This window comes from Gadus chalcogrammus, chromosome 13 (genome assembly GCF_026213295.1).
Source record: "Gadus chalcogrammus isolate NIFS_2021 chromosome 13, NIFS_Gcha_1.0, whole genome shotgun sequence".
Taxonomy (NCBI): Eukaryota; Metazoa; Chordata; class Actinopteri; order Gadiformes; family Gadidae; genus Gadus; species Gadus chalcogrammus.
Window position 1 is genome coordinate 893,932 of NC_079424.1, and position 24,030 is coordinate 917,961.

Genomic DNA, 24,030 nt, shown 5'->3' on the forward strand with positions numbered 1-24,030 from the left:
AGCAGCCCATGAAGGATCGGGAACGCTACCCCCATACGCTCGTATTATACGGAGACATAATGCAGGAGGGAGAGAATACCATTCTGGATTTCTGACGCAGGCAGACCTTACTGTGTGCACCTCGCAGTAAATAACATCTGCCGCCTTGAGATCATTTTTCAGCTATGCTTGAAATTCGCTCGGGAATCAATCTGTGAGCGCGTATGAAAGCTAAATGGCACAATTCTTTCATCAGAGCACTCTGTGTATTGGCTTTTGTCAGCTGAATTGTAATGTTTCATTGAGATCCATAACTTGTGTCTGGATGCTTTCCTCCAGTGTGTTGATGGAGCTACGCCTGCGACCGGCCCTTGAAACAGTGCGAGAGGAGCCACTAAACCGGGCTCTGGAGGTGTCGTCCACTTTGAATTAATCCTATTGAAGGGTTCAGCGAGCACACAGCGTTCACCCTCCAAACCACCCACACCTCGCCCACGCTCACTAGCAGACTCCAGGTGAACGCAATCCAACACACACAGGTAAAAACACACACATAAACACACACACACACACACACACACACACACACACACACACACACACAGGTAAACACACACAGGTAAACACAAACAGATAAACACACAAACACAGGTAAACACGCACACACATACAGGTAAACACACACGCACACACAGGTAAACACACACACACAGATAAACACACAAACACAGGTAAACACACACACACACACACACACACACACACACACACACACACACACACACACACACACACACACAGGTAAACACAGATACAGATAAAACCACACATGCACACACACTCACAGATACACATACACACACAGACCAAGACCGCACGCATCCACACAACCACACCTCTTAATTAGTCATTTCGCAGATGCTTGACTTACAAGCAACTTATAGGAGAGTCTGAAACAATCCAACTAAACAATAACAATTGGAGGAAATATATATCTGCACACACACACATACAAACACACACACACACACACACACACACACACACACACACACACACACACACACACACACACACACACACACACACACACACACATACATGCGGACACATGAAACACACTGTAAATGGACTGACCCCCCCTGCATCTGAATCCGGAACACAGATAATAACGCCGCACTCTGCTCAACACACGTCCGGCTGACGAGACATTTAAAGCACAGAGCTGATCAGGGTGCTCCTGATAAAGACCTGCTTGTTTATTCAACGTGTTCCTAGCGATAGAGGAACACATAACGCATTATGTTGAAATGTCAAATTCCGGCCTCCATAAGGATCACAATCAAAATCAGAGTATACGAATTTGAGTCCGAATTCAAATGAGAATACAAATTTGTGAACACAATATATTTTTTTAAATTTGAGTACAAACTTATTCTGACTATTGAAGGTTGTATCAGTGATTCTAGGCCTCAACAATGATCACATCCACCTGATGTTTCCTTACAATCCGCTAGCTGCCCGCCCCATACTTACCTCTGTCGGCAGCCCGTGCTCAGAGATCGTACACAAAAACAAATGGTACTACCAACCACTCAAAACCAAAGTAAAAAGTCCTCCAACCAATCACCGACAAGGAGTGGTTGTTGTGGGGTTTTGCGCTGCGTTCATGATAGTTTTACTGGATTGAAGCGAGGGGCGAGCTGGCTGTTTGTTTGAGATCTCCCTTCAACCATCAGAAGTGACGTCACCCAACATCGCTGATACAACCTCTAATAGTTGTATTTTTTAATAATGAATGATAAATAACAAAAACCTACAAAATGAAAAAAAAATCACGACAAATAAAGAAGAGATCCATTTTCCTATACTTCTTTTACCCCCTCTTAAGTCAAAATCTCACGGCCGGGACAGACTTGAAATAATGTTTTTCGATTTTCTCTTCCGTAATGTCCTGGAGACGTAGTGAGCACCAGGGACACAGCCTGCATATATCCAAACCCCATGAGCTCTGCGCCCTTAAAACAATAAGACTGTACTTATTCTTTGGATCGAGTTACGAAATATGAACCGCAGTTCCCACTCCCTGTTCTTTGGGCTTTGCAGTCTGCATCTGCACCAGCGAGCAGTCAGACGCTCTGTTCAGGTGTACAGGAAGAGGCTCTGTACTGGGGTGGGGGGGGGGGGGGGAGAAGAGCACTGTGGCTGTCTACTGAGCCACAGCCCCGCCAACACCTCAGGGGGGGAGGGGGGGGAGAGAGAGAGAGAGAGAGAGAGAGAGAGAGAGAGAGAGAGAGAGAGGGAGAGAGAGACGGAGAGAGAGAGAGAGAGAGAGAGAGAGAGAGAGAGAGAGAGAGAGAGAGACGGAGAGAGAGAGAGAGACGCGGAGAGAGAGAGAGAGAGAGAGAGAGAGAGAGAGAGAGAGGGAGAGAGACGGAGAGAGACGGAGAGAGAGAGAGAGAATAGTAGGGTAAATAGTAAAAGTAGAGTAAATAGTCAAGGTCAAGTCTCCATCTGACCTGGTAAACAGCCCTTCGTGCCGAACACGGCTTGGGTGTCGAGGAGTTGATGAAAAACAACCTATAGCCCCTCCCTCCCCCACCCCCCCTACATTTCATCACTACACAGCTCACTGTAGAAAATTATTTATAGATATTTTGATATGGACGCTTCCCCCACCACAGCGAGTGGTGTGTTCTGAGACTGCTATCGAACGTTGCAGTGCACATGACCATACCATACTAGAACATACCATACTATACGATGTCATAAGACGCCCAACTAGACACCAAACTATACCACACCATACTATAATAGTATGCTCTGCTCTGTGCTCTACCAGCCTGTACTAAACCATGTACAGGACAACAGCCTTCAGGACTATATTCAGACCTGGTGGATTCTCTAAGTATTCGCCAATATCACCTCGAGCATCTTAACCCTAAACATTATTATTTATCACTATATATATTCCATTAGAACTGAAACATGCACACATCAACCTAATAAAGTGTCTTACCATCTAAGTATTGCATATTAAACCTTTGTATTGCCTATTGCTTTGCTATACAGGAGTGTTTTCGGTGGGCTGTGTTTGTTGGATCGTCCTTTGTCCATGATGGTGTGATCTTGTTAGTTTGTTAGTTTTAATAAACAGCCTTACAGCTGCGGTCATTCTCCCTGCGCCGGTCTGTTTTAAACGGTTACACGTCCACAGACGAGTGTCCCCTGCTCCCTTAAGAGCACGTACCAAGAAGTATAAAATAAAAATAGATGTTGGACTTTATTAAATCATCTGTTTTACTCAAGAACAAACCAAGGATTATTTTAGGAGGGTGGACTAAAAGGGTAGTTCTTACTGCGATTGCATGATCGATAGAATCCAGTCTTCGGCTACGTTCCTTCGCCAAATTAATGGGCCTTTTAGTGAGTGATTGAAGAGAAGCATATTGGGGGAAAATGACAAGTGGAGTTATATGGATTATCTCGGCACAAAGTTATAGATTACGGCAGGGCTAAAGTGCATTAAACTTCAGGAAATGAACGGCTCCCAGCTGCATGAGCTGTATGAAACATGGATCCACCTTTATCGGGGCGTATTGGGGACGTTTACGATGTGGCTCTTGTGAACTTCCTGCCGCAGATGTTTTGGGATTCTCGACGCGGAAAATAAAAGCCCCCCGGTTGTAGATGGCACCCCGTTCCGCGGCGCCCTCTCTGTAGTTCACGTTAAGTAACACTCACATCAAATTAGGCTTGTACATCAGTGATGCCTTCAAGAAAAGAGGATTCAGACACAAAAATGACGCTCATTATAACATGGATCAGTTTAAGATGGGGCTCGGGCCTCAATCAGTCGCAGGAGTGAATGCGTATTTCTGAGCAACCCTCGTACTCACGTCTCTCCTCAATTGAATCCCAGTAATGGCACATTGAACAGTATTGAAAGGCTCTAAGTGTGCTATGAAATGCCTTAATGTTGAGTTGGATCAGCCAATTAGCCATTGTATCTCGCAGCATGCGTTCAGTGCATTCAGAATAGAGTGTGGCAGATAACAGTATCCGTTTGATTGCTGGAACCTACATCACTATTCCACATTAAAGCACATGGAACATTACACACCCTTCACTCCGTGCCAAAGGAAACCAGTGGGGCGGGCAGACACATTATTCTGAAGGGAAAAGTAAAAGCTCAAATAAAAGCGTGGCAAAAATGTATTTCCTCATTTCCTCTCATCCATTATTGGAGACATAAATCCGGTGAAAATAGAGCTGTGCTTTTATGTTACTTTGTTTTTATTATTTAATGTATTTTATACCCTATTTGTTTATATATATATATATATATATGTATAATATTGAAATATTGAACAGCTACATCAGTGTGAGACTGTGGTGTGTGCGTGGTTGATGGCTGGTTCAGCAGCCTCACCTGGCCTGAGTCTGATTGGACCCTGGGGCTGGGGGGGCGGCACCCTGTGGTGCATTGGCCAATCAAAGCACACATGTTAGAGCAGCCCTCACTACACACATCCACACACACTCAGGAAAGCTCTGACATGCTAGTACTACTAGCATGGTAAATAAACCCAACACTACTAGTACTGATTATTGTTATATTACGAGTATAATTGTATTATATGTTTACAAAGGACATAACCTTTGCCATGTTATTTATCAGTCACTCCTAGTGAGGTGAATAGCCGAAAATATGGTGGTGGTAGTGTTAGTCAGTGCTGCTAGTCAGTGCTGCTAGTCAGTGCTGCTAGTCAGTGCTGCTAGTCAGTGCTGCTAGTCAGTGCTGCTAGTCAGTGCTGTTAGTGAGTGTTGATAGTCAGTGCTGCTAGTCAGTGCTGCTAGTCAGTGCTGCTAGTCAGTGCTGTTAGTGAGTGTTGATAGTCAGTGCTGTTAGTCAGTGCTGTTAGTCAGTGCTGCTAGTCAGTGCTGTTAGTCAGTGCTGTTAGTCAGTGTTTATAGTCAGTGCTGTTAGTCAGTGTTTATAGTCAGTGCTGCTAGTCAGTGCTGCTAGTCAGTGCTGTTAGTCAGTGCTGTTAGTCAGTGTTTATAGTCAGTGCTGTTAGTCAGTGCTGTTAGTCAGTGTTTATAGTCAGTGCTGTTAGTCAGTGTTTATAGTCAGTGCTGTTAGTCAGTGCTGTTAGTCAGTGTTTATAGTCAGTGCTGTTAGTCAGTGCTGTTAGTCAGTGTTTATAGTCAGTGCTGTTAGTCAGTGCTGTTAGTCAGTGCTGTTAGTGAGTGTTGATAGTCAGTGTTTATAGTCAGTGCTGTTAGTCAGTGTTGATAGTCAGTGCTGTTAGTCAGTGCTGTTAGTCAGTGCTGTTAGTCAGTGTTTATAGTCAGTGCTGTTAGTCAGTGCTGTTAGTCAGTGTTTATAGTCAGTGCTGTTAGTCAGTGCTGTTAGTCAGTGTTTATAGTCAGTGCTGTTAGTGAGTGTTGATAGTCAGTGTTTATAGTCAGTGCTGTTAGTCAGTGTTGATAGTCAGTGCTGTTAGTCAGTGCTGTTAGTCAGTGCTGTTAGTCAGTGTTTATAGTCAGTGCTGTTAGTCAGTGCTGTTAGTCAGTGTTTATAGTCAGTGCTGTTAGTGAGTGTTGATAGTCAGTGCTGTTAGTCAGTGTTGATAGTCAGTGCTGTTAGTCAGTGCTGTTAGTCAGTGCTGTTAGTCAGTGTTTATAGTCAGTGCTGTTAGTCAGTGCTGTTAGTCAGTGTTTATAGTCAGTGTTGTTAGTCAGTGCTGTTAGTCAGTGCTGTTAGTCAGTGCTGTTAGTCAGTGCTGTTAGTCAGTGCTGTTAGTCAGTGCTGTTAGTCAGTGTTTATAGTCAGTGCTGTTAGTCAGTGTTTATAGTCAGTGCTGCTAGTCAGTGCTGCTAGTCAGTGCTGTTAGTCAGTGCTGTTAGTCAGTGTTTATAGTCAGTGCTGTTAGTCAGTGCTGTTAGTCAGTGTTTATAGTCAGTGCTGTTAGTCAGTGTTTATAGTCAGTGCTGTTAGTCAGTGCTGTTAGTCAGTGTTTATAGTCAGTGCTGTTAGTCAGTGCTGTTAGTCAGTGTTTATAGTCAGTGCTGTTAGTCAGTGCTGTTAGTCAGTGTTTATAGTCAGTGCTGTTAGTGAGTGTTGATAGTCAGTGTTTATAGTCAGTGCTGTTAGTCAGTGTTGATAGTCAGTGCTGTTAGTCAGTGCTGTTAGTCAGTGCTGTTAGTCAGTGTTTATAGTCAGTGCTGTTAGTCAGTGCTGTTAGTCAGTGTTTATAGTCAGTGCTGTTAGTGAGTGTTGATAGTCAGTGCTGTTAGTCAGTGTTGATAGTCAGTGCTGTTAGTCAGTGCTGTTAGTCAGTGTTTATAGTCAGTGCTGTTAGTCAGTGCTGTTAGTCAGTGTTTATAGTCAGTGCTGTTAGTCAGTGCTGTTAGTCAGTGTTTATAGTCAGTGCTGTTAGTCAGTGCTGTTAGTCAGTGTTTATAGTCAGTGCTGTTAGTCAGTGCTGTTAGTCAGTGTTTATAGTCAGTGTTGATAGTCAGTGCTGTTAGTCAGTGCTGTTAGTCAGTGCTGTTAGTCAGTGCTGTTAGTCAGTGTTTATAGTCAGTGCTGTTAGTCAGTGTTTATAGTCAGTGCTTTTATTCAGTGCAGTTAGTCAGTGTCTTATTGCTTATCACCTCTGCATCAGAGCATTACCTCTTAGACAGAGACACAGATCGTTGGGGACTGTTTGTCATTCCGTTATCCATCAAATCCTTTTGAGAACAAAAACAATTCACAGGGGTTAGATCCTTACAAAATTGTCCCCCGAGTGTCATGGAAATTCAACAACAAGTGCTATCAAATTCAATCGCTCAGAAAAGGAAAAAGCGTAAACCCATGTTGGGCTCCTGATTGTTGTGTGCTGGCCCGGCGGTCCAAGCCTGCGCTCAGTGGAAGCGAGGTTGACACTGATTATAGGTGTGGGGACTGTGAGGCTATCTGCATCTCCATCCCAGTCACATGGTTCTCAATGTGACTCCATGTGGTGGCAGATGACGCTGGTCGGAGCCAAGGTGCCTTCTTTTATTTGTCATTGTTATTTTTTTTCTAATAACGGCCATGGATGGCTGCCCGTTTGATAGTGGTTGGAATTATTATCCACAAAATTGGAGTCAATCAGGTATTTAGAAAAAAAAAAAGTATTTAAATTCATCTCTGGGTCCTTTTTTTAATTTGTTTTCCTGCTTTTGCAAAATACATGCACATATTCTGTTTAATTGTCATCCCTATAATCATGTATATTGTATACATTTATGGGGTGCTTTCAAATTTCTCATTGTTACGTTTGAATTCTACGTTCATCAGGGAAATAGATTTAGATAGTTTTGTATTAATATAGGTAATCAGACTATATCATTTGAAATTAGAATGACAGCATGTTATATCATACTTTTTCATGCTATCTTTATTCCCTTTAGTAAAGTTTAGAACCTTTAATGGTTCCTCTTCTGTTGCCTTTATATAATAAATCTACCTTTGCCCTTTTTGATTCTCCAAGCTCAGACCCAGATTAATATACAGGTGATGGGGATGGTATTTTAAGTGTGTATATTTTAATTAATATATCATTTGTTAACTTCTGAAGACTGTAGACTAAAGACTTCATCAGTTTTCTTTGACTGATAAAGATGTCCAAAGCTTTCTGTCTATTTATGTCTGTTTGTCATGTTCTTCCTGTTACCCATGACAACAGTGAAGATCCACTTAGAGCTTGCATGGAAGGATTTGCTTCCAAAATAATTTCCCTCATTTTGGGTAAACCATGTCTGGCCATACTGCAGACAGGCTCAAGGAGCCAACCAGGCTCAATGCTTGCGATCGGACCAGAGGAAGGTAATGCAAGGCAATAAGACAGAAGAAACCTTCCCTCTAGCCTAGAGAGACCCTCCTGTTAATCACAATTGCTTTTTCACTATGAACTTCCTTCTGGTCTTGGCTGGGCACCAATTGATTTCCAAATATGGCCACAGCCTATCGTTGTTCAAAGAGCTCCGGTCAGGATGACCGGAGCTCGTGCTTTCTACCCTGCTGTAGAATCCGGTCGGAAACAGAGCAGGACAACATAAGAAAGCATTTCCCCCCCCCCCCCCCCCCCCCGTCGGGGGTCCGAGCACTTTGAATATTTGGGAAAGGCTTTAGAGAGACGGACGCTTGCCGCTCTGCAGGGAGAAACACAATGTTCCTCGTGGGATTGGGGCGCCTCACGAGGCTGGCTGCACTGCGCTCTGGTCCTCTTGGTGTGACTGCAGTGTCGATTCCTATAATATACCTAGCCCTTAGGTACGGTGAGCAGGGCGTAGAAGGACAGTGTTGATTCCTATAATATACCTAGCCCTTAGGTACGGTGAGCAGGGCGTAGGACAGTGTTGGTTCCTATAATATACCTAGCCCTTAGGTACGGTGAGCAGGGCGTAGAAGGACAGTGTCGATTCCTATAATATACCTAGCCCTTAGGTACGGTGAGCAGGGCGTAGGACAGTGTCGGTTCCTATAATATACCTAGCCCTTAGGTACGGTGAGCAGGGCGTAGAAGGACAGTGTTGTTTTGTGGACGTGACGTAATTAGCAAACTGTTTTATTGTTTCGTGCATTTTAAACGAGTGAGATGAAAGTTGAAAGGCGCAAATTAAATACATTCTGATAAAGTTGCACACAGTGAAACAACCTCATAACAGGAAACAAACGATGGTTGTTAAACGGACAGGAGGCAACACTTAAATTAAAGTGTTATGATCAGGCCAAACCAGTTAACCTAAGGCCTAGGCCTATAAATTGAAACAGAAGGCAGCACATTTAAGTAAATAATAATATGCTTGTGAGACACTCATCCCTACCCCATATTTGTTCTTTAACAGGCCTTGCCCCAATTCCATTCTGTTGTAGTATTTTAGTTTTGTTTTCAGGCTAAATGACTTGACTGATTTGAGTAGGACCCTTTGTAGCCTATTGGGGCGACCGGCCTGGCATGTCGGCCCAAACGACCCTGACAGCTCTCCCTGCTTGGGGGGCTCCATGTGTCTGCCGGCTCCAGGCGGGCCCTGGAACCCTCTGCTGAAGGTCCTGCAGCAGACGTATCCGTCTGATCCCTCAAGTATCACAGTCCGAGGGCCTTTCTATTGTTGGCCCGCCATATCTCCCCGCCTTGGTGTTGTTTGTCTCGTATTGCAGACATGTCGCTTGATGGAGGCACGGAGCCCGAAGGGGACGGGGGTACGGCCATGGGATTGGCCAGCCCAGCGCCATTTAAGGGAACGACCAAAGGGCCGATCCACCTGTTTTCACGGCCTTCAGACAACAAGATGTATTTTAAGGAGAAGCTAGTCGTGCCGTCGCCCCGCCGGGGAAAACCCCCGTCTGCCAGATGGCGTACCGGGCCCTGCTCGGGATTCCATATTTGCGTGTAATTGTAAAACAAAAGTCCCACTAAACACACAAACTATATTATAGTTGAAAATTAACATTAATATGAATATTTCTGCCAGTTGAGCCAGTTTGAGTGATGTATGCTATTGTATTCAACGAATGTACGAACAGCATTGATTAAAACATGGAGACTCAACACAATATGCAGTGGCATCTGCCTCCACTGGGTCCTTTCAATACTTGGTTAATTAATTGTGATGCAGCTGCTAGATGTTCTTTGTGACTCCAAATCTTTTTATTGGGGTATCTGTTGCTCCCTCTCTTTCTCTGTAACTGATGACGTTTGTGGCCCCCGTTAAATGGAACCAATACCCATTCCGTACCACTCTTTTTGAGCATGGCACCTTGATGGTGGAACGAGCTTCCCAGGCCAATTTAAACTGAAGAATGCCTTCCTATTTGGGTCGATCCTGTCTTGAATTGAAATCTTAAGCTTCCTTGCTCTGATTCCTATATGTTCTGACCAGATGTCTCTAGTTCCTCCTATCTGCTTCTAAAGTCTCTCTTGTAGGTCGCCTTGGATAAGGATGTGTCTGTGTGTCATACTTTAGACCTCATTGGACCAAAACAGTCCAAATCCTTTTGGTTTTGTGTTTGAATATTTCCTAAGGTTGTGAAAACCTTGCAGTGAGGATGGCAGCTCGACGGCAACATGAGAAATGTTTTTTTAATCAAATGTAATATTGATGTTTGTTATCCTATAGTATCATTTTACGAGAATGCTCTCCTTCAAAGAGGCGTGCATCTGATTCAAAGATACCATGACCCTAACCCTGGCCACATCATTTATTTTAACGGGTACACTGCCATTATCTGAACAGTAGGAGTGTTTGATAATCAAATGCAAAGTGTAACCCGGTCCATACAATACACGGCCATACCTCAAAGCCTCTGCCAGGTTTGCACGTGTTGCTGGCCCGGAGGTTTAATTTGTCGGCGACCACCTGCGCTAGGGCAGCAACATCGGAGGAAACAGATTGTGCATCACAAGCACGTCTGCGCCGGCGGTGCCAGCCCTGGTCAGCCAGACCGCCGTCCTCTTGTCCGCTTCTCAGCAGTCTGCCCCTAATCGTAGGTGATGGCTTTGGCACAATACTGTGTGCATCAACCATGACACCTGAGACCCCATCCTCACAGGGCAATGATATCCATGCAGTTCTGCTTCCGACAGCCGTGGGGCGGGGTTACCGCTCTGAAGACGGGCGTCGAGAGCAGCGACAGATTACTCTTGCGTAGCCACATGCATGTAGATCTAGATTTTCACGGTGAGGTTGTGTGTTCGTATTTGTTGTGTACTCCTTCAGGTTTCGGACCTCATGGGTTTTTGAATTTCGTCATTGATTAATGAATGCAAATGAAAACCACTGTAAGGTATATCATTTGTAGATTCAAAACACAATTTGAAATCCTTTTTGAAACACTTTTAAAAATGTTAATTGACGCCTGAGGCATCCTTCATTTTACATGCCTCACTGTTCAATTCTGATTCATTGGTCAGATAATTTTTTTTTGTTTGGCTGTTCACATGATTTAAATATGCGGCCAACATCAGATTCAAGTGTCTGCGTGTGATTTCAAAAAATATGGTTGAGGCAAGGTGAAATACTCCACAAAGCGGGCGAATAGGACCAGGGGTGCGATGTACATCACCAATTGATGTTTTATACTGATGTCACCATTTTTTTAGTCTGTATAACAAATATAGATATATATACAACTCATCCATAGGCATTTTAGAGAGAGTTCTTTACTCCTGCCGTTCAAACTTAAAGATGGAGATCAAATGGAGAGAAGAAAATAGGCCTATTTGTATAGTTTTTTTTATTGTCTAGAACCGTGATGTAAATGTTACCCGGGTGATGGTTCCCTCTTCAAGATGAAAGCAACATACGCCTACGGTATTTATTTTAATTGCAGTGCTGAACCACTTTTCCTTACACATCATCATCCCTGACATTCTGTCACAATCCTTCTATGGATCCTACCCACGTATAGCCTGGTCCGACCAGACTCTCATACTTCCTTTCATTTGCACACAGAGTCTGGACCCACTCAATTGACTAACGTTAACTCACTTGAAGGTGGGTGTCTGTTGAAGTTTAAAACTATTGGATCTGCCCAGTGCCACTGTGGATCTGGCATAACCAATCGCTATCGTTTGGCCAGGAATCACGTTGCGTGCAGGCTGTAAATAAACCCAACACCGTAGTGAAGATGTCCGTCAACGACAGCTGACTTTAACGTCATTGTTCTCAGCCACTCCCTCTGTTCGCTGTTTGGACGCACAAAATTTGGACAGAGAAAACCCAGGAATATACCGCAAACCCAGACGTAGTACTGAAGGGAAACTAACAATTTAGCGGAAGTTCTTAGGCGGGCGGAGCCAGGCTAACCCACATGAATGTTTGTCCTTAAATTCTGTTGGATGCAAACATGATGTGGGTTAAGCTACAACACTGTTTCTCCTCATGTACATGTAGGCCCTACAGCCTTTTATCAAGTTGTTTAAGTCCCGGCATATGATAATTCGTTTTGTGAAAATAAATAGTATGGACACTCAACAGTGTTGCATAATGTAACACGTATAATGAAACAATAGCAGATTATTTCAAGATTGCCAATGTTTCCTCAGGCAGGTGGTTTAGTTTTTTCCAACTGAGGCAGGGGAGAAATGTAATTTTGTTAGCTCGGGATCACCCTGCAGTATAACAAAGATTGTGAAGAAAAATGTTAGTAACAAATGTTGAGGTAGGAAATTTAGGACAGCTATGTCAACAAATGTAGAAGTGTATTTCGGAAAGGCTCAAGCCATGTACGTTTATCATAGCAGGCTTCATTCTGCTACACGGATAGTAAGGAACAACTTATCTAATGATCTCAACGATGTTTCGACCACTGTTTTGTACCTCGGTAACACAGCGTCAGACAGCACAGTTTTAGAGAAATTAACACTAATCAATAAAATGCTTGCTGCAGCGTTGCGTGTAGCACAGTGGAGTGCTAATATTCGGACAGGATACTGTAGTCGTTAGGATACTGTACTCTCTGCCGTATAAGGTCCTGAGTTCCAACAGGAAGTCGCAGATCAGGAAGGGTTTTCATCTCCAGCTCCAATAACGTGTTATCTTAAAGAGCTTCTGTAAAGGGCATTTGAGGGAAACCAGGTTGGATAAAGAAAAGGCTGAATGTACAGACCAGGTTCTCTCCATTACCACTGAGCAGTGGGAGTGGAGGTCCCTTGCAATGACCTTCTATTTTCCGACGGTCTTAGTAAATATTTCAGTTAACAAACCATATTAACAGTAATGCTAATAAAATAGATTATATGTATCATTTATGAGACTTTGAAATAATGAGCCTGTGGCCGTGTATAGTGGAGACAGTTACTGTAAAATAAAGCACTCAAATGAGGCTACAATTACAATATCAAGATGATTGACTGGATGTCTTCCCCTAACATTATTCTTTATCCATCAGTCTAATAATGGCTGATTGCTAACTAACATCAAACTGTGCTCATAGGAATGGCTTCTTAAGACACCTCAATTAGTACGTAACCATCGAAATCACCAATTGGGTGACACCTTTGGTCACAGGACAGAGGCTGTTTAGAAACCGCTTTTAAAACAAAACAAAATGGTTTTGAGGATTCTACTGAAAAGCAATAATAATATTTACAAGAAGTGGCTTTTTTTCTGCTAAAATGTAAGCCAACCTGAATGTTTTTAGGGGCTCAAATTAGGCTTAAATGCAAAGCAGTTGGCTTGTTAAAATGTTTACAATGTAGGGTCACAGTGTGCATCACTTTGACTTCTAACATAACTGGTTTTACATGCAAGCTCATTCTGTCGCAGGCCCATGGATCAGCTCACAGACTAATGAAGATGTGCTGAATGTATAATTTCCAGTCATGAATATGTCATGACTGAGTTTTTCCATGGGTTTGGGAGCCTCCCAGGAAGTACAGTGTTGTGCTAACTTGGTGTTGGTGTTCTGCAGGATAACGTAGGTCTGGGCCTCATTTGAATTTGGATACGACTGAACGCATAATGTATTGTGGCTTTTAGGTACTGAAATGTGTATGCCTAAGATTAGGCCATTTGAAATTCAGCCTTTATAACGGCTCCCACACTATGTTAAGTGAATCTATTTATCATTATAGACGTATAATTATTCATTGCATGAACCATGAAATATATATAAATCGATAGAGGGCAAGAAATGTGGCAGTTTCGTTCAAAAAGAGAAACTAATGGGCAGTATTATAAGATAGGGTTGTGGTGGGGTAATTCTTCTCGTTGTCTATCCTTTTCAAAAAACAAAAAAATAATAACAATGAATACAAACTCAGAGAGTCTGTTTATTTAATTCAGCAGAAAAAAGCTGTCTGCCTAAAGCAGAGTCCTGTGTTCACTTGTTTCATAATATTATTTCTACTATAGTTAAAATATTTATATTTGTCTGTGTCGGAAACTGTAGGAATCGTCAAACATTATTCGGGTGACAACTGAAAAGTCAGATTCAACTTGAAGGCGACTGAACCCCAAGAGTGTCAGCGTCAGCCTCTCCTCACACGGCGCCGGTTCTGGCCGGTTCCCACAGGGATAGCGGGGGCCCGCCGACAAGCGACTAAAAACAATTTGCTGTTTATTGATTTGCTCCCGTGTCACTAGGAGCCATGAAGTAAGAAATATTAGGCATATGTGAAATCCCAGAAGACCGAAGAATCCAATTGTCCGTGGGTTAGGTAGGTGCCATCTGGACAGGAACACGTTGGGCTCTGTTGCTTCGACAGATTGCTGTTGACACTGCCCTCTAGAGATGTGTAATTGTACGTAAGTACTGCAGACCGTTGTCTGGCTGGAGGTAGGCTCTCTCCTCCGCCAGCGCGTTTGTTTACCGTGGGACCCAGAGACATAACATGTCGATCAGGGATTGATTTTTTCTGTCGATTGATTTTTGTCCGTGTTGAAGACAAGTCACAAAAGCTTCGGGACTTTATGATGTCTTGTATGCTATGGTTTTTTCTTCTCCACGCTTCTCATATATTGGTCGGCCGGTGGAAGTATCCTGGGATATTTTCAAATAGCGCCGACCACAGGCTCGCTTAGTCACAGTTCAGCCCAGTCAATAGATGCATTAACAGCCATGAAACACTGGGGTGGAGTTCAGGGCGAATGGGCGGCCGGAACGCATCTCACTGGCTCCCTTCCACTGCATCCATATTTACACAACATGGATTGGTCATGCTGGAGTCGAGGTCTTTCTGAAATCGCCTCAAATCACATGGGAGAGAAGAGCCCCCCCCCCCCCCCCCCTCCCAGTCCACACTCCCCCCAACAGACCTCTCATCGTTGGATTTGATCTCCACAGACTTCATTACAGAGAAGAGAGGTATTAAAATGGAGAGAATGATAAAAAAAAGCTGTGGAATGGGAGCTCAGGTATTCACGATTCTAGATTCCAGATAGGTATTCCACTGCCCTTCATTGAGGTGGGGCTCATTGAATACATTACCCCCAGGCGAGGGCCCGTGGCACCAGCACTCAGAGACATGCCTTCATCGAAGGTCTGACCATGAGGAGTATTTAGAGGAATTCACACCGTATACTGTATCTATGTAAACGTAAGCTAGTGGAACTGAATGCAATGGAGGCATCTCCGAGACTCATGTGAGCGCATAGTGGAGCTTTTTATGGGTTTATATATAGCAGACACAGACACAGACAGACAGACAGACAGACAGACAGACAGACAGACAGACAGACAGACAGACAGACAGACAGACAGACAGACAGACAGACAGACAGATTTGTAGGACTACATGGGGTCTGGTTTAAACCTTGGTAAAAGCTGGTAAAGATTATGACATTGCAAGATCTAGACCATTTTGTTTTCGTCTATAATATGCTTCATCTTAATCCATCTTCTGAGTGTCTGCGTCTATCTGAAAGGCAACTGGGCCGCCTTTTTCTCTCCACAAAAATCTCCAACCAGTCCTCATACCTTCTCCAACATGCCTATAGGTTGAAGGTTGGTGGTGCTGTGCAGCTAGCCTATATTCCTTTAAATGCTGAAGGAACATCATATTTTTATGGACTCAAATCAAATGGGACAGCTTGACAGTGAAAGCCTCCCGATGGCCGCCATAGGAGCCTATAAACCAGAGGACTGCCAACCAGGGCTCCTGCTGAGATACAGATCTGCAGCAATATGTTTCTACCCCCTTTTGGACCGCAGGCCGAGGGCAGAAGAAGTATCCGGACAACAACACGTTTGACAAAAACACAAACAGCCCCCCCAACAAAGAGGAAACAAAACCTAGCATCAATAAATCGGCTTAATGGACAGAATTAGAGAGGTTTCAATCCAGGGTGGGATTAAGGAGAACTGTGTGAAATAAAGAGCGAATGATCAGGAATAGCTAAGCGGGCGTCTGTCTGGAGGGAGGGAGAAAACGCGAGCCAGCTGGAGAGAGAGGAGAGAGAGAGAGAGAGAGAGAGAGAGAGAGAGAGAGAGAGAGAGAGAGAGAGAGAGAGAGAGAGAGAGAGAGAGAGAGAGAGAGAGAGAGAGAGAGAGAGAGAGAGAGAGAGAGAGAGAGAGAGAGAGTAAACGAGAGGGAGAGCCCGAGGGAGAGAGGTGAAAACGAAAGGGTGAGAGAGGGAGGAAGGGAGAAGGAATGAGAGGGAGAGAGTAAATGAGAAGGAGAGAGTAAACGAGAGGGAGATTCCGAGGGGGAGAGAGAGAGGTGAAAACGAGAGAGAGAGAGAAAGAGAGAGAGGGGGTGAAAACGAGGGGGAGAGGGAGGTACAAACGAGAGGGAGAGAGAGAGGGAGTGTGAGGGAGAGCGAGAGAGCGGAAGAGAGAGAGAGAGAGGGGAGAGACGAGAACACTCACTGACTGAGGAGCAGATTTTCATTCCATCCGCTTTCGACTCCTCGGCTTCCCGGCTGAACCGCACATCCACTGACCTGAACCGCAGATCAACTGGGCTGAACCGCACATCCAATGGTCTGAACCGCAGATCCTCTGGTCTGAACTGCAGATCCACTGGTCTGATACGGTTTTTAGAGAACTCCTCCGCGTCCGTTCAGGTCTCATGTTCGACTACGTCGCTCTCCACGGTGTCATCTCGGCCAACTTCACCCGTTTTCCACTCGCTCTTGAACTGCACCATGAATAGTTGGAGAGCCTCTGTCGGTCGCATCCCTTTGGCATGGTGGGGATTACGCAGCCCCAGAGCGGAGAGCATGTGAACGCAGATGGAGTTTGGGATTTATTGCGAAATAAGGGAAAGATGACCGTCTTCTCTTTGTGCTTGCTCTTGTGCGCGGACCTGCTGGACCTAGCCGTGGGTAAGCCAGTCCTCGGATCATCTCTCCATCTCTCCATGCACTCATCGTTTCCGCGGCGGTCGGAACCCTTTCGAAACCTTCCATTGCGCGGTGTTGCGTATTCGATTTGGAAAGGGACCGGCGGGTGCCGTTCTGTGATGTAATGCAGGCGGTGATGTTGGTGGTTCAACGAATCAGTTGAAGGGCGGCGATGTCCTTCATCACCGTGCAACTTTTACGCCAAGACATACAAGTGGGGGAAGACAAATCCACGGTTATTAATAATTACGGGTCATGGATTCACGACGGTGGCATGTGGGCATGCAGTTTGAGGATGGGTAAAAAAGTGGCTTTTGCCATCGGCTCGTCTTAATAATCCGAATTTAATTCAGGCCTGTATAAATAGCGTTTACAAACGCACACGCATGGTACAGACAAGCAGGCTGTCCTCTCCAGACGTGATGAGTGTGGCCGTGGCTGCGGTACGACCAGCGGCAGACCTGCAACAGATCTCAAAGTTACTGCCTTGAAATATGTCACGGCATCTTCCTGTCGTGCACCCCCCCCCTCTCTGTGCTGCTCTGCTAAAAATGAGAATATCCAAAACGCTAATGTATTTTTTATAAGCGGTTGATGATGAGGTTATTCTCGGGGTAAAGGTTGGGTGCATTTGATGCTGTAGGATTACGCGTCGGATTCAGGGATCGATGGCTAAATTAAACTTAACGGCGTGTCAATGCTTATTGGCAAAGAGGTAACGACGTGACAATGATGGGATGGAAATTGCATCCACCTCTTGTCCATTACTGGTCGAGTCCCTGGCCATCCGCCGAGGCCTTGAGGCTGTGACCATTAAACACGCCCTGTTGTTCATCCGTTTGGGAGGACGTCCGCGCCCCCCGTCGTTTCCCCGATAGCTCATACTGAGCAATTATAAAAGTGCAAAAGGAGCAGTTAATTTGCTGGATGGTCTCCCTCAGAAATCATGGCAACAACTGGCCATCGGTCAGTATACTTATCCACGCCTCATGATGCTACGTCAGTGTTCGGAACACTTGACTGGAAGTTATTCTCGCATTAATTTTTTCCAGTTGTCTCCCAGGAGAGGAGTTTGACAGGCTCAACCCAGGAGCGACAGAGAAATGTCCACACATATTATATTATCTTCTGTTGAACATGGAATCGTTTTTAGGCTGTGTATCAGTTCGTCATTTTTGTCAGAGTAGGCTATTAGATCAGAATAATAGTCGACTAGTCTGAGTCCAAAAGTTTCCCTGTGTTATCCTGGCCCACGTTGAACAACAGCAGTCAATGGGTCTACTGTAAGAGCCACCGATAGACCATGTGGTCAATGTGATGAGCTGCTACCACCACCTCTGACCTGGTATTAAAGTGGGGTTGTTTTATCCCAGCTGTTGTCGGTTAAAGGCCATGTTGCAGGGTTTATTTTACAACGAATTTGTGCAATTTGCTTGTTGGTATTTAAGATTTAAACTGTTATTTATTGTATTTAATGTTGTTAGGTATCACAAAACGGAATGTAATACGAAAAAGTAGGTAGGCCCTACTATTTTAGCGGTTTGCTATTGATTCTCATTTCCCACAGAATGCATTGCATGACGTCACGTTGGGGAGACACGGACCAGAGCCGCATTGAGGCCCTTGAGAGTAGAGACTAGTAAGAGAGTGTTCAGCAGATTATACAGATACATAGATAAATACATAGATATTATGTATAGTTAGTATATACTACACGTGAACCTCCTAAGATGGCGCAATTTGATTGGTTTGCTATCTCGGGATATTGGGCAATATCCAATGATTGACATCTCAAACTCGATATTGTTTTCATCGCAAAATGTCAGCTAATAACAACAAATAGACCTTCAGTCTCGGGGGCTATTCCCCACTATTCACTTCGCCTTCGGCGAATAATTGTTGATTAATAGCCTAGATAGATAAATAGCCTAGTCAAGTCTTTATTAATATAACTACACGTCGGGAATTCATTTAGGTGATTCGGCTCAGACAGTATAGCCTACACGACCACACAGATAAGGGAGAAAACAAATCTGACTGGGCATACACAAAATACATCACATTAAAACTACACCCATGCGTTGATAGATAGATAGATAGATAGACAGATAGAAAGATAATTAAATATGTAAGGAATAATCACCGAGAGGCCGGGCAATAAACAGTTTGATATGCCCGGCTTCGTCTCGGGCGGTAACCTTCCGCGAGCCGGGCATATCAAACTGTTTATTGCCCGGCCTCTCGGTGATTATTCCGTTTATTCTACTTCGCGCCGGCCAACATAATAAAACAATTCCAATACTTGAATAATTAGCCTTTTTCTTATTCGTATTGCATGCTTATTAAATGTATACTCTGTTTAAGTTCATCTCCCTCAAAAAGTAGTTCCCTTTAGAACTCCGGTGAATAACGTTAGCTCAGCTGTAGGTAACTCGTTTCTATAGCAACCACACAAGGCTGGATCACTAGTTTAATAACGTAGTTGCTACATTCGTATCAAGTCAGCTTTAATGATGATCGATCAAACATGCACTCCTTGGTTTATTTTTACTATGGACCCCATGTTGGAAATGTATGTGATAGAAAACGATGCAAGCGGCGTATTGATCTACTGTGCTCAGTCAGCAGCAAGTAGAACCGACAAATCAGCGGGCAATATGCCGGATTAATGCACCCCTCCCAGCCAATCAGAATCGAGCATTCTTAAATGAAGTAGAATAAATTATATTAGTTCCCTTGCGGAGCCAGCCAATCCTGTGCTCGTATGCAAATTAGCCATGTGCGCCTATCACAAGAAAGACGTAATGTTGAGAAGTCATACTAAAAACGGATAGCAAGCGAAAGCTAAACCAGACTGTATCAATCACGTACTTTGGGTCCATTCTTACTCATGGTAAGAGGCTAGTCTTTAAATCTTTGCAGTGACTGAATGTTGATGATAAAACGGATTGTTTTGCATAAGATGAGTGTGTGCGACTTTGCGTGTGTCCTTTTCGGCTTCTGCATGCTGCATGGTTATGAAGGCCTTGTGGTTAGTTGTGTTCTTAGCAGCAGCCTAGCCTTGGAGTTGGATAAGTTGGAGTGATTGTGTAGTACGGGCGTGCGAGAGCGAGCGAGAGAGCACACCCGCCGTGGTGATGTTTGGCTTGTTGTGGGCTGTCCGTCAGCATCCGCCGGGTTGGACGGTGTGCTTTGTGTATGTGTTTAATGTACATCTGTCTGGTCGTGTTTGCGGTAGATTGATGGTTAAATAATGTCACACCACGAACGGTTATACTTGCAGGCACTCATTTGCAAGTGCAATGATTGCTGTCCGATAGGCTAAGTTAGCCCATAGCTAGCATTATGCCTACTATTTCTAGATCTTCTGACTAAGTTTCCCGGTAGTTACGACATAATCGCTGTTGACTTTCACTTGGTGCTATTCACTGACAGTAAAAATAAATAAGTGTCGTTATTGCATGCACTAGTGTTCATTGACTAGCTCCAGCGCTCGTTGCTGCGTTGTTAAATGATAGCAACTCTGCACTCATTCTCCTCTGACCATGCATTTAATTGGCTTTGACCGCCATCAGTTCTCGGCAATTCCTCATTCGCCCGCTCACGTCTGACAGGTTCGAAATTATACTGCTGTGGGCCGTCATACATGTTATTTGTGATTCTTTCCACCTCTTAGACGCCATAGTTCTAGTACTAGGCTGAGGCTACCTTCCACCACGTCTCCTCAACGTGACGTCATCGCCGAATAGCGTTAGAAAACACCCGTTACTGCCAAAAACGACGAAAAATGGACTTTAACACTATTTGAGACATTTTATAAATAATACACATATTTTGAGTGCTTTATGTACCCATTAATAAAAACTACCGTTTAACCTGCACGTAGGCCACTTCAAAATCAACTCCAGTAGCCTAAAATGACGTCAGAAGTGGGAGTGTCGACCCAGATTCATACATTTTAAGATTTTGCAATGGACAATTATTTTGACAGACCATCCCATTAGTATTATGCAATAAATTACACATGTATGTCAATTTAAAAGATAATTTGGGTCGCGAACCGATTGAAGTATAAGACCATCAGGTAACACGCATCGGGGACCTTTATTGTGCGAGAGGAGATGTAAATGTTTCCCGACAAACTATTGTGAATATCGTGATTTCCAAAATGGTCATTTTAAAGGGATCACCAGTAGGTAGGCACAGAGGAGGCTTTACAGGGTGACCTGTCCATTATGCGTCTGGTACGACACTCCGTCTTGTGATGTCATCATCTATTTCACCCAAGACCGTGAGTCAATTTAAGTCATGAACTCCCAAATCCTAATTGAACCATTAATTCCACCCTCGTAATGATTCTGCCCTAGTTTCACGCATCTAATGCCAGGGGCAGAATTAAATAGTATTGAGCTCTGAGTAAACAGCAGTGAAGAAGGGGTTCAGGGTTTGGAGTGTGTTGGATTGGGCCCACACCAGACCAGCAGTCTATGGGGGTGTTGATCTGTGTTTAGTTAGCTTTGTTTCCCGATTGTTTGTATTTGCTTAGCCTTGTTGCAATTGTGACTCAAGTGAAGAAGGCGGATTTGTCGTAGACAGCTGTACCATGTATGTAATGTGTGACGATTCATTCATTTCTCTTTTTGCTTGCAAAATATTCGCAACCGGTAGGGGTTCAAGGTTTAATCAAGTGTTTCACAGAGTGGTCATGCTTTTATCCCCAAAGATATTAATGCCCAGTCCTGCACAAAATATGACTTAGTCAAGGGCTTGCAATTCAAAATGGATCCCTTTTATGAAACCAATAGCTTTTACTTAAATGCATCAGTGGTTTTACGCCTCGTTTAACACTCAACTACTTTAGATGGTACTTAAGGTTTATACCTTTTAATGTCATCTTGTTTAGCTGTAGGCATCGCTATTCCTCCGTTGCTTTTGTTGGAAGCTAATGATTTTCTGACTTTACATTTCAAGGCAACGTGTGCGTTCTCTTTCCTTTGTGCAGTGTGATGTATAGTATGATGTGTAGTATAATATAGCTCCATCACTTGGTTATGTTCTGTTTAACTGGGGTTTGGGCATGTGATATGTACAACACATCCTTTTAGTGCATCTGATCTGGGATCATTCTACTCTTTCAACCTGGGTTCATGCCTGGCTGCAGTCCTCCATTAATAATGTAGAAATGCAGCATCATAGTTCTGGATCCTGGGTATCTTGACTTCCAATCGGTGTGTTTAGGAAAAGGTGAAAGTGAGTACACACTGGTCACTCTTTCCATGGCGTTAGCAGTTAGCACCAGCGTGATCATCAGAGCTATGGAAGCACAGGACATTATTCTTGTTGGTGCTTCTGGCAATCCTGCATTACCTCAGTGGTTAGAAATGAAGAGAGAACACAATTCTTTCTCCTGAACTTTGAGATCGGCCAAACCTCAGGATCATTGTGGTATGCTGACCTTTGAGGTGAGAACTGACTACGCTTTTACACGCAGCTTTCTGACAGAATGTTTGACGTTCCACTTGGATGGTTTCAGTTGGGGTATTCTCTCTGATGCCACTCCTCGAGATGCTTGGCATCAAACATCAAATTGACGTATATTTGGACAGTGGCTATATCAGGCTGAATGTAATAAGGTTTGTATTGTTTCCTGTTTTTAACCAGAAGTAACTTTTTTATAAATGTCTTACCTGAGAGTCATATAACAAACTAGGCAAATGTACTCACTGCTGACTGTACTTATCCCTTGTTTATCACTCAGATTTGTAATCATGGATCTTTACAAAAATATGAATGAAATCTCTCACTCTTTATCATCGTATAACTGTGACATGGTCTTTTACAAAAAAAAGATTAGGATGTTTTTCTTAAGATCTTAATTAATGGCCTTTATCCTTAATCTCATTTTTTGTCCCGGTGGAACACCCTGACAAACGTAATTAATTTCTTATTTCCCCTTAGATGCTCTTTTTAGATGCTGTCAGTGGAGCAGGAAAGAACTTGTATGTGTCTGCGTGTTCGCACATAATTGACAGAAAGATTTGAATCTGTAGGGATTGTCTCTATCCTTCTTTTTTTGTCTCTCACACTGTCTGTCTCTTTCTGTCTCTAACCCTCTCTCTCTCTCTCTCTCTCTCTCTCTCTCTCTCTCTCTCTCTCTCTCTCTCTCTCTCTCTCTCTCTCTCTCTCTCTCTCTCTCTCTCTCTCTCTCTCTCTCTCTCTCTCTCTCTCTCTCTCTCTCTCTCTCTCTCTCTCTCTCTCTCTCTCTCTCTCTCTCTCTCTCTCTCTCACCATTCTTAGGCCTAAAATTTTTTTTTGTTTGGTTCCGGTTTCCAACCGACCCTGTCCATTTGTGTGCGACCCAAATTATTTTATGAGCTTAAAAAAATATATATATTGTTTTTTTGCAGCACCTCTTCATTCTGTACAAGGATGAGCGCATTCTCTCGTTTTTAAATGAAAACAACCTACTTTCATCATTCGCTGCCGCTGGAAAAAATAAATTCTCTACCTACCCATGACCTCAACTGACAACCAACAGGAACCAAACTTTTTTTTTTTTTAGGCCTTATTGTTTTGCTGTGTGTTCATTTCCAAATGAACTGCACAAAGCCAGAATCTGCGGGCAGCCGAGGGGAATAGGAGCCTGTGGCTGCGGCTGTTCCTTAGACGCTACCTGCAGGGGAACCGGCCCCTTTTAGCTCCTGGTTTTCATCAAGCCTCACTGCCTCTTCTTTAGCTTCCGTCGCTTTGTGCATTTCAGTATATTTCTTCTCCCCAGGCCTACCTCTGCCCTCGCTGTGGAATCCACCCAAACACAGAAGGAAACAGATCCATAAAGATGACCTCGTGCTTTGGTCTCGGCTCTGAGGTGAACAAAGAAAGATCCTTCAAACATCAAGCACCCTCTGACGTACCTGTGCATGATGGGCAGATTGAACGTAGCCACAAATGATAGCAAGAAGGCGGGGTGGAGGCTGAACGAATGAATGCATTCATGTTTAAACCAAGGGATAGATGGATGGATGACTGAATGAATGCGTTCATGCATGAGTTGAGGCATAGATTAATCGATGGCTGGGTGAAATGAAAGAAAATTGAGCGATGAATAATTGGGAGGATGGATGAATAGAAGGATGGATGAATGGATATATTTATCTATAGATTGAAATGTGGTACATGAAGGCTCCTTCCAATTTCTTTGCAGAATAACGTGACACACATGAACGC

At 43.8% G+C, this 24,030-nt stretch overlaps 1 protein-coding gene across 1 annotated transcript in view; it reads left to right on the forward strand.

Moving 5' to 3' along the window:
* The first annotated feature begins 16,246 nt into the window (after nt 1-16,246).
* LOC130402238 (immunoglobulin superfamily member 21-like) overlaps nt 16,247-24,030 on the forward strand; it is a 127,931-nt gene continuing 120,147 nt past the window's right edge. Inside the window, exon 1 of the mRNA XM_056606380.1 lies at nt 16,247-16,785. Coding sequence (XP_056462355.1) covers nt 16,647-16,785 — 139 coding nt within the window. The 5' untranslated portion in view covers nt 16,247-16,646. The remainder of the gene's footprint in view (nt 16,786-24,030) is intronic.